General features: G+C 30.7%; 3 protein-coding genes across 5 annotated transcripts in view; 1 reads left to right on the top strand and 2 right to left on the bottom strand.

Annotated features, from left to right (window-relative positions):
- Positions 1-12454, bottom strand: part of LOC125870200 (uncharacterized) — a 390460-nt gene that overhangs the window by 164148 nt on the left and 213858 nt on the right. The gene's annotated exons all lie outside the window — the stretch shown is intronic.
- Positions 1-12454, top strand: part of LOC125870188 (heavy metal-associated isoprenylated plant protein 3-like) — a 210645-nt gene that overhangs the window by 170937 nt on the left and 27254 nt on the right. The gene's annotated exons all lie outside the window — the stretch shown is intronic.
- On the bottom strand, positions 5001-8421 carry LOC125870196 (uncharacterized). The gene is made up of 3 exons (XM_049550559.1): positions 8144-8421; positions 7990-8052; positions 5001-5379 (listed from the first exon to the last, which is right to left on the bottom strand). Exons 1-3 carry the CDS (start codon positions 8335-8337, stop codon positions 5274-5276), a joined length of 363 nt encoding a protein of 120 aa, XP_049406516.1. The 5' UTR covers positions 8338-8421; the 3' UTR covers positions 5001-5273.

Raw genomic sequence — 12454 nt, 5'->3', positions numbered from 1 at the left:
TATTTTTAAAATATTTATAAATAACTTAATTTAATAACATTAATCGATAACTTAGAATAAATGATAAATAACTTGTCATAACTTATAACATGTTAAATTATAATGATCATCACTAGAAAATTCACCATCTTCAGATAGTACGACTTGTTTGAACGTTGAAGATTTTCGATGAGATTGGCGCGGTCAATTGTTGATAAATTTAATTTTGGTCCTTGTGATAGATAATTCAACATATTTAATCTTTAATTAATTTAATATATATGCTTTTGATCCCTTTATGTAAGAGATATATTATATTTAGATTATACACGTATATTATCCTGAAATATGAAATAGCAATACAAATTAAACATAACACATGAATAATTAAACAAAGAAACATTTACTAACTCTCAAAAATTGTCAATATTCACAATCAAATGGATCTAAGATACACATTCCAAATAATTAAAAGTTAAATATATTTAATCAATCATCACAAAAATTAAGTTTACCAATAACATAAAGGACCAAATGCTAAAACATCCACCCTTAACCGCTAGTATAAACGATATGTAAATAACTTACTATAACAAATTAAATTATATTAGTTATATAAAATTATACTGATCATATAAAAATTTTACTATACTGTCAATGTATATAACCGATAAATCCACCTATCACTCTCTAGGTTGATAGTGATATGGGAAGTGGAAGAAGAGGGAGGAATAGGAAACAACATAATTGATGTAAGGGGTTCACGTGGTGAGTGGTTCCACATGCGCAAGAATGTTTAAAAAAAAAGAAGAGAAAGCAACTAATAATTCATGAGATGGAATGGAACGGTTGAAATTCCTCTATTCTCGATTAGATATTTTAAAATTGAGTTTTTATAACAATAACAACAACAACAACAACAACAACAACAATAATAATAATAATAATAATAATAATAATAATAATAATATATTCAGTGTTGTCTCATAAAATTGGGTCTAAAAAAGATAAGAATAGTGTATGTTGACCTAACCTCTACCTTAAAGCAGTGGCAGAGCCACCTTACTGCTAGGGGTTCATCCGAACCCCCTTCAGAAGAAAATTATATTATTTATACACGGTTAAAATAATTTTTTAGGTATATATAGTAGATGTCGAACCCCCTTCGGCAACTTTGTGTGTCTATTTTTTCAAATTTTGAATCCCTTATTGAAAATTCTGGCTCCGCTACTGCCTTAGAGCGACTCATGTTTTCAATAGATCCTTAGCTCAAGATTGAAACAGTTTCGGAAGGAAAAATAATAGAATAACAATACTATAATCAAACTACACAAAATTAAAACATGTCATAATTAAATTCGAATCTATGTGAATAAAATAAGTTCTATTGGGAGCGCAATCCTCAAATATGAATCATGTAATACGCGAATTCAAAATTAATCGAATCTCAACATAAATACTGAACACAGAACGAAAAACGTTCTTAAAAAGGGATTGAAAGAAGAGTCTAATAGCAAAAAGAAACAAAAATCAAACAATGTGAAATATTTTTATATTTAGGTCAAAAAACTTGTTTGGAGTACTATTATTACATAATAATAATAATAATAATAATAATAATAATAATAATAGAATATTAATAATAATAATAGTGGGGTTATTTTCTTGGTGGTGGAGGAGGCGCAGGAGTGAAAAGTTGCATAAAAATGTGGCATTTATAAAGTTGAAAGGGATGCTATATTATGGCTTTTTTCATGATGAAGGCAACGGCATTGTTTTCCAACATTGGTTAAAAAAAAAACTGAATCAAGGGGTATTTGTAAATAAATTTAATAATTGAAGTTAAATAAACGAACCTTTATTTAGTGTACTATCTTATATATCTTGACCACAAAGGAGTTGCTTTGTAGAATGTATTAGAGAAAATAATACATATATCAGCCTTGATATTATTTGATATCTTGTTTGGTCGTTTTTTTCAACGTATATATTAGTTATACATCATAATAGTGAAATTACAGATTACAAATTACAATTAAAAAAAAAAATCTGTTCCGGCTTAATATACTAGATCAAATTATGAATAATAAATAATTTCAACGTTACTAATAGATACTATAGTTAATATTATTTTTATACATTCTAAAAACGATCCGAAAGCATATTTCATTATGACATTATTTGGATCCTATATATTTGTAATTGGCTATGTGAACAAAATGCTTAAGTCAAAACATGACAGATATGAGTTGAAATAAAATCATTCAAGTGAATAACAAGTTGTGTATTATGAAATAAAGATATAATAGATAAGAAAAAGAGACAAAGAGTCGAAGACAAATTTATATTGAAAGTGAAAATTAATTTATTGTAGTCAACTGGTACTAGTTTTCAGAGATTTAATAATGAACATAAAAAAAATATGCAAGAAGATTATTTAAAAGTTGAAATTGCGTTTTGAATATACATTTAATCAGTGATAAATTCAAAATGTTATCTATAGATTTATGAGAATCTATTAACAGTTGCATAAACTCTACACATATATAGTCACAAAATATCTATAGATATTTAACTAGGAATATATTCACTATATATTAACTTTAAATTATTATAAAAATTAATAAACTTTAAATCTAGATCTGCTTCTACATCTAACTTGAAAAAAAAGTACTAAAAAGTTTTGAAAGTGGGAAAAAGAAAAATTCACTTTTTCTAAGCTCATCTTAAAAGAATAATAGTTTAAAAATAATTTAAAGCTCATATATAATTAACCATACATTATTTTGAAAAGAAAAATCAGAAAAACAAAAATCATGTCAAAATGAGATTTAATAATGACAAAAGAAATCATTTTAAAATTTATAATCTTAAAAGTTTCATAATATTTGCGTGTTTATAAAAAAAATTTAACTTATAAACTGAAATATATCATTGTATTTGTATAACTATTAAATCTTCTCATTAAAAAATAAAAAATAAAAATTGTGTCATTTTAAAAAAAGATTAATAAAAAAAATATAGTATCTAAAATAAAACGAAAAAAAATACATCATGAGAGCTTTGGACATATGTTTTTGACTTATTCAAATGTATCACTAAAATCCCAAATAAGAAAAAATCCATAAAATACAAACAAATTTTGCGTCAGAAAGTGTTGTAAAAAGCAATTTTGAACAATTTGTTTTTTTTCTTATCATCATAATTCTAATTGGCGTACACGTTTGGAATTCTGAAAGTGTATGAACTCGTCCCTCTACCTTTCTCTACAACTTAAATATTTGGCTTATTTATAACAATAGAGTTCGAACTGGTGACCTACGTCACACATATCACATGTATTGTCTCTACGACCGAATGTAAAAGGTCAAGTGAGCAAATAGCTGATTTCAGAATCGATATTTAAGACGTGAATGAAGTAAATACGTTGTTGTAAGATTAGCTGTTTTAGAATAAACTTTAAATTTACGGAAATGAAGTTACAAACTTGTATACGACTTTGAAGTTAGGTTTTGTGCAAGAAAATTTTTAATATTTTGTCTGAAGTTTGATTTGACAATCACGCGCTTATGAGTTTTGATAAATCATTTCATTTCAATTTTTTTTGTTTTTTAGTTCTATTTTACTCATGATATCTCATTCATTTCACCTAATGGTACCTCAATTTAATTTATTCCTTTTCAATCTGGAATTAATTCAAATTAAATAGAAATTTAAAGAGATTTACAAAATCACGAGTATTTTTACTTAAATACTTGACTTTGTTTGTAATAGAGGTGAACTCGTAACATATGTTCCATAAATCACGTGTAACTCTTTACTATCGAATCAAAGTCCTAATTGTAAGGGCGAAGCTAGCATGAAAAATACGATTTAACTTTGATTCAAATTCTGTATATTTCTCGAAAAATCCATCACATATTTTGCTTCTTCTTTTGATAACGTGTGTGTCTCTATAGGTATTTTGATCTTAACACTCATGTCTCTACTACTTTGTAGTTTATACTACCTTTTTCTTTTCTCTTTAAATTTCTTTTTTAAATTGATTTTTTACTCAGTATCTGTTATCCACATTTGAATTCAATTAATTCGAACGTCGAAAAGTCCCGCATTTAGATTCAAAAATTGTGACTTCTCATTAAAAATGAAAAAATGTTTACCACTCCATGACAAACCCTTACGAATACATTTTACATTGTGTATATACAACTAGAAGAAACTAAGATAATTGTATATGATATACACATTGCCTAATGTACCCAAATTGGGACATTTAAATTGTCCAAACATAAAAATGAAATAATAATAGTAATATTCATCCAACTTTGTACCTTTAAGCTTTAGGGCATACTATATATGAGATTATTGTTTCTGTTAATTGATTATAATTAGAATGATTTCATTACCTAATATAAAACACACACAACAAATGATTAGCCCCCATAGTATCACTCACTTATTACTATGATTGCACGCAATTATTCACAAGAGTATCTGCTACCTTCTATCGTCACAAGTACTAAATTATTCCACATCAAACTCACTATTTACTATGGTTGCACACACCTAGATTATTCATAAAAATATCTGCTACCTTCTACCGTCACAAGTACTAAATTATTCCACATACAAAAAAATTTCAAAAGTGGTATTCAGGATTAGTTGTGTACACCTCAACTATTTTACCATGTACTTGTTCCTCCCACCAATACAAATACCAAATAATTACTAAGCGTCCACTCTTTAACAATAATAACTAATAGTTAAACATGTTATTTTGTTCATTATAAGGTTCATAATTTTGTAAAATTGTAAAACTTTGTATGACTTTCAGTTGCATGTTTGGAAAGTTACATGACAATTCTGGGTCAGTAGTAATCTATTTTCATCTGATTTACAATCTAAAGTACAATGCTTCACCAGATTTTCCACAAATTTTAGATAGGAGACATCTTGTAAGATTGATGATCAAGCATTATTCCGGTTCAACAAAAACTGAACGAATTACTGCTCTTTCAGCGTTTAGCTATCGAATCCAAATTGAATAAATTGGCATATTAATTCAAAGACGACGATTCTTTAAGAAATCTGTGGTTTGATACAACAGAAACAAAACATAGGCAGTCACTAGCTAGCATCATCTCAGTGAATCTTGGCCAAACAAGAAACACCAAGCTAATGCGCTCCGCTAAGTATCTTCTAAACTTACTATACTGGGAGACAGAGACAGAGACAGAGAGAGAGACGGTTCTTCTATCAGTGCCAAATGAGTTATAAACAGGACGAGGGAAGCTCTAACTCATTGACATTAGCTTTGGACCATTATCTGGCATGCCCATTCCAGCAGCTAAGTCGGCATCAAGTTGGGTGTGCGGTTTAGGGCCCATCATTATTTTCACACTGCATAAACAAAAGTACAAAACTATTCAGACTACCAACTATAATCACTAGAGCCACAGATTCACAATTCATAAGTCAAATTTGTATGCTTGGAGCATATACACTTCAAATTGGATGCTTCTAGCAGAAAATCTAATTTATTTACGGCCAAATCAAATTGAATATGTAGTTCCCCACCATCTCAGTTTACAACTTATAATGTGAGTGTCACATTTTCCAGTTGTAACACCTATGTTTCTGTTACATTAACGTTCTAAGTTGTACCTCTGAAACCAAATCCTCCAATTTACCATGTGAGACATGTTGAATTATCCAAGAAATCCCTACTTGGACAATGCAAAGGAAATAGAGAAGCTGATAGACGAATAAAACACAATTTGTATGTTCAAGACTTCACACATTCATTAGCACCAGTTCTCTTTTCACCATTCACTTGCAAAAAGCTAATCTATTCCTTCACCCTGTCCTTGCAAGTGTGTAAGACTGCAGAGGCTCTACAATGTATATGACCTCTATTAGCATTTGTTGCCCCAATGCAGTCAAAACAACTAGGCTAGAATAAAAAGGCAACTTGCAAAGAACACTAAGCAAATACTGCTGCCAAATTCACTACTCAAAGTTATTCTATAATGCAAAACAGAATAACACTATTCTTCTTCAATCTTTGAAACTAACACACAGTGAACTCTCTAGAGAATCAGCTGGTACTATTTGTTGGCAAAATGGTTTAACAGCAAATTATCAGGTATGTGATACTGTGTAGTACAAGCAGATGAGATGGTCTTCAGTCTTCAATACACAACCCTAAAAGCACATCTCCTATGGTCCTTGACCCCTAAACTTCATGGTCCTGGTTAGTTGGACCATTGACCTATATCTGTCCAGAAAATTTGATGGCAAAAATGCAAGAATCAAGATGGTCCAGGACCATGTTTCTTTGAAAGCTTTGAGCTTGTTTAGTTGTTGCCAGACATGCTTTCTACCCTTCCCCAGTTTGTCAGTTCAAAATAAATTTTAGAGAAGGTTGTCTCTACTCCTAATGGACTCTGTGGGACATTATAATTTGCATTCTACTGTTTGTTATACTATAATAAGGAATGCTATGATAGACAGACAAAAGCGCTATTATCTATTCCTGCTCTCTAAGAAGCTCCAAATTTGCTAGGGAATTGGTTGAATTTTATTGAAACGTACTTCTTTTCCTCCCTCCCTTGGTCAAGGTATCTGGAAACACATCAAGGCCATGTTGGATTTCTTTCAAGAAAACTCAACAATAAAAGGGGGATGGTAGGAAAACAAGTTTTTGGTCTGAAAAGGCATGGTTCTTTCTGAATTTATACAGTTTCACAACATTCAAAACAATTGTACTTTTTTTAATAGACAGGATATGGCTGTCTTATCAACTTTCTGAAGGAATCAAAATAATTGGGAAATGGATAGCAACCTAAGTTGATTGGACTCTTCGGAAGCTCTCCTCCAGCTTCTTCCATATCTGATTGTCTCATTCAGAAGGTCACCCAAAGACAATTGGATAGGTACCGATGTTGATTGGATAGCTCATTACTACAACTTGAATGGTCTCCTTCTGGATATAACTATCCCAGGATCACCTTTCGTTGGTGTCTTAATAACAAAAGTTACTCCTTACCGATCAAAATAAAGAGGGTTTACTTCCTATTACAATGTTTGGGGCATGTCGGTCCAACTTCGTATTCTCTTTAGGATAATGATGTCTTATACTGAAGGAATATCACTAGGCATTAGTTCTTTTTTGCAACGATGGATTCAGGCCAGTTTGAATGCACCTCAACTGTTTCATCAAGCATCTACTACCACCACCAACCCGCACAAATACTGGGTAACTTTGCCACCAAAGCCTAGGCAGATGGAATGGTATCACCCAAACAATTTTTGTTTCTACTGGAATTTAAAGGACTTGCATTGCTTTTACTCAATTCATTGATTGCTATGCCACAGCCTTAGGACGCCTACATCTAACTGAAAATCTGAAACACCTTTTAGCAGCTAATCTTTCTGAAGTCAATAAGTTTGCCTTCAACTACAGTACCCTCACTAGTCTCTAGACAAAATACAATTACTTTGTCTCCTACAAATAGCTTTTTATAAGCAAGTCAAGGAAATCAAATCCAAGCAAATCATCAATTCTCAGCATTTAAGCTTCATTACCTCGCAGTAATAATCAGAAGAAACTATCCTCACCTAACTTCAATCAATTCACACAAATTCATGCCATAACAAATCAATAATTGCTTGTTGTTTCATCTGCTTCAATTACTGTGTTATTTGATGTTGCTACTATTCTTTCCTACTTCATTTTTAGCATGACTTCTTCACTACGGTATTTCCTTTCAATACTTGTTATTATGCTTTACTTGAACCTGGAATCTATCGGGAAAAAACCTCTCTACCTTCACAAGGCAGGAGCAAGTATGTGTGCGCACTGCCCTCCCCAGACCCCACCTGTGAGATTATAGTGGGTTTGGTGTTGTTGCAGTAAGAAATCAATAATTACCTCAACAACTACACAAAAAAAAAGTATTTTTTTCTCCAATTATTTAACAATTAAGCTAAAATCAATTAACATCTTACCGCTTCCTGTGCTTCTTCGTCTTGAAATGCTCATCCCTCACAGTAACATTTGCAAAATATCGACTAAACACACCCACACAAAAAGAAGTCATTTTTTATAAATTAAAAACAAAACCAAACTTCATGAAAATTAAAGCAGCGAAGTTTATCTTACTCGCAGTGCATACAGTAGTATTGACCCATTCCGGGAAGATCTTCGTCGACGGGCAACTCTTTCCGTTGCTCCTCCGGCTTTAACAGATCATCGTAAACAGCATCGTCTCCTTTAACAAGGAATTTTGTACGGCGAAATTGCTTGTGAGAGTATCTACGCTTCTTCACGCTCCTGTGTGGACACTTTCCTCCCATTTTTTCTCTCTGCGAATTAGGGTTTTTTTCCGATTGGATTGGGAATTTTTTTTTGAAACCCTAGATTGTGATTTCAAAGGGGATAATTTATCTATATATACTTCTATACTGGACGGCGTCGCTTTGGTCGTGGTCTTGTTTAGATTATTATTATTTTAATAAAATATTTAGAGGTCGTTTGGTTATTGGTTAGAGTCGTGTATAAAAATTTGCATAATTTTATACATTATTATTTGATTATAAAAATGATAAAAGGATAATCCTCACATAAAATCTAGCATAAGTATAATATTTGGTTGCCTTTTTTCTCTCTCTTTATATAAGGTATACTATTGTTAATACAATATTTGGATTATATTTTTTTTTCTTCGTATAATTAATTTATACATAAGCTATTGGTCTTTTAAGAAAATTGACTTACATATAATGTATATTAATCTATAACAAGTATAATAAACTCTCCAATTTTGTTAACTTTTATATATATATAGTTGTTGGAAGCTAGTAATTCAAGAAAATGAGGAGATTAGTGGTGTTATTACACGTCATATTAGAATGAGTGGATGAAATGGAGGCTCGCATATGATGAATTGTGATAAGAATGTTCACCATTACTCAAAGGTATATATTTATTAAACCAAATTTTTACCTATATATACAATGTAATTTTCTAACGAAGGGGTGTCGCTTGACACCCTTGTTCTAGGGTAGCTCCTCCCCTGCTATTGTGGGTACGAAGAGAGGTAGATAGACCGAAACAATATTAAGGAGAAGTGGCTAGATACGACATGATACATACACAACTTATCAAGAATACATGATCCTAAAAGAAGGATATGGAGATCACCGTTTTCCTTATCCTTGTTCTTATTACACATCCAACAATCTCCTTGTCCAGATTATTCGATTTTGCTATTATTATACATACTGTTTTCTTTTCTTTAGATACTGTATTACTTATTGTTGCAATTATTCTCTTTCTCCTTTGTTTTTACCTAACTTTTTTACTATTATATTTTATTTCTGTACTTATTTTTTATATATATTTTACTTGAGTTGTAGATCTATTAAAAATAACATTTTTATCTTTATAATATAGAAGCAAGGTTACGTATACACTATTTTCTTCAAACCTCACTTAAAAAATCACACTAAATATATTATTACGATATATTTGAAATCGTCTGATTGCTAGTTAAACTTATTATGGTAAAAAATTCTTACCTTATATATTTTAAACTCAATAAATAAATACTATTGAGCTGGTCCTGTGTGCATTATTTAGGATAAGAAAGAAAATCTATTGAAAATAACACTTCAATATTAGGGTTTCCATACACTTGACAAGTGCATGGCTAAGGATAGCACATCATCTCTTCACATACCTCTCAACACGGTTGGTATAAAAATCGATTTAAATTGATAAAATAAAATCGATTTTATTTGAGTTTGATTTAGTTTGATTTTAGATTTTTGAAAACTGATAGTATTTGGTTTGGTTATGATTTTATTCGAAAAAAACGAAGAAATAACCGAACCGATGAATTATATACATATATTTTATTAATATACATACTTAATATATTATTTTTATAAACAATTTTAAAGATCTTATACATATTTTTATTAAAATTTCTTTATAATTTACTTATTAAAAACAAAAATGCCCAAGATGAAACATTTATCTTATTGATTTCATGTATATGAGTGTCTATGACAATTTTTTATGGGACTAAAAATGTTATTGTTTCTTCCTTGTAGGCCAATATAGTGAATTTTAAAGTTTTATTGATAATAAATTTAGTGATCGAAAGTTCAGTAATTTAAGTCATTCTAACTATTTTTCGTTTTGAATGGATTGTTGTCACTTTTTTCACATTTTGAATGAATTGTTTCTTTTATTTTTGTGTATGGTTAATAACCGAACCAAACCAATCCGAAACCGATAACCACCAAATTGATAAATGTATATTATATTTGGTTTGGTTTGGTTTTGATAATTTTAAAACCGATTAAGTTGGTTTGATTTTAGTTTTGATTTTGATCAATAACCGATCCAAACCGGCCCGTGAACACCCTTACCTCTCAATTCCAATTATGAAAAAAAACTTCTTATTTGGTTTGATCATTTTATTTTTACTATTAATTTTTGCTAGGTAAATATCTGCCTAATTTGAGGTAATTTTATAAACTTAAATGATTGATAAGATATTAGACCTTTGGGTAACGTTTACAAGTGTAAAATCATAGTGTCTAATAAAATCTTTTAGTTCGTTTAAATGAGATTTTTAAATCGTGATTCAAAAGGTTTAGAAATTGTAAAAAGATAAATAAAAAGAGAATCATTTACTAAATATTTGTCCCAAAAATGAACTATCGGCGCATTTTGTCTAATACGTGTCACTTACGATCGATTAAAAGAAAACGTTTAGATATTTTACCATCTTATTGCTCGAAGACTAACAACTAATTATATTTTAGGTGAAGAAATTCTATTCATTTCACCACAAACTTTAATGTGTAGAAGTAATTATTCGTCTTTGAAACACAATGTCATTGATATCCTATATCATCTCGATAGACGGGTCTGCTTCATTGCGAGTCAACACCTAAATAAAAATCAAATAAGAATCTTGATGAGCAAATTAAATCTACTAAAGTAATATTTTCTTAACTATAGAAAAAAAGATAAGTGTCAACTTATGCTTACCTCGATTAATTCGTTGAATACTGCTATCTCCCATCAACACAAGTTCAACCGATGCTTGCACTTAGTGCAACAACTTCGAAAGGTAAAGATTGGGAAACCAATGGAAGGCCAAGATACCATTTTTGTCTGCATGAGCACCAACACCTTTCTGCACGAATTATATGCTAACAAATTCGTTCACTAAGGTGCAGGTGCAAATGCAGATAAAAAAATGTCTCTTGTTTACAGAAATAAGTCTACATTAGGACGAAGCGTTACTAGATATAATAATAAATGTGATAAAAATAAGACTCGAATATAATAGATCTGGACACCTAGCATGAAAGAGCCTTCATATTGTCACAACCTCTCCCCACACACGTATATGTGGCATTGAGTGTAGGTATTATTTATAATTATTGATGTGGTGAATTCTTGGGATTTGATATGGACTCAAAAAGATGTAAGCTACACAACAAATCAAACACGTGAAGAGATGAAATAAATAAATAAACATTGAGAAAAAAACATATAGAATATATAAGTTTCATTCAAGAAAGAAGCTTCTAGTTGTATAGTTCAAAAGTAGAAGTCCTTTAATCAACGGTCTTGAGTTCGAATCATAAATATGAAAAAGTTATATTACGAAACAATTCTCCGCTTAAATGAATTTACACAACATGATTTGCATCTGTGAGAATTCAATATGAATATCGGACACTGAAACAAAAGAGAGAGAAAAGGTTGAATGGTCAGTAGATGGTTAGACAGAAGCCACGTGGTGAATAGGCTTGGGCAGATGCTGTTTATTCTTGGTGACCAATGATATAATGACACGAGGTCTGACCAAATGCAGGCACACTAACTCCACCTGAAGTGCCTCAGTCTGTCTAGTGGAATGGTGAGTAATGCCATTTTCAACCAAACTGTGAGTAAATGGAAATCAAATATGAATAAAGAATTTAAACTTGATGAATTCAATCCTGATTTTTCACGTATATTTATGTTTTGTATGAACACTGCTAGATTCCGTTCAACACATTGTTGCATCGATCTTTTGCCACACTTAACTATTGAGTCGAACTCTAAGAATGAAAGATCTTTATCACAAGGTGTAATAGAATGTTTGAAACCTTTCTGTCCTTAACTAAAGGTCTCAAAGATTGAAACTTGGGAATGTAAGTCTTAATGGATAGTTAAACCCACGGCGGAGGTAGAGGGGATTCAATCTCTCTGCCTCCCAACTCCCAAGGAGGGGGGTAAGTTTTGTGTCTACTCTTCAAATCAAATTTGTATAATTATTACACCGAATATATTATTACTGTTGTAAGGTCAAATTTTTGTACATATATGTATAGTTAGATGATGAATCCTGTTGATGAAAATCCTGCCTCGACTACTGCTTTAACTCTAGCAAAAGACCAATTG

The sequence above is a fragment of the Solanum stenotomum genome, chromosome 7 (assembly GCF_019186545.1).
Source record: "Solanum stenotomum isolate F172 chromosome 7, ASM1918654v1, whole genome shotgun sequence".
Taxonomy (NCBI): domain Eukaryota; kingdom Viridiplantae; phylum Streptophyta; class Magnoliopsida; order Solanales; family Solanaceae; genus Solanum; species Solanum stenotomum.
Note: the sequence above shows the minus strand (reverse complement) of the source record. Positions and strands in the feature narration are given on the sequence as shown.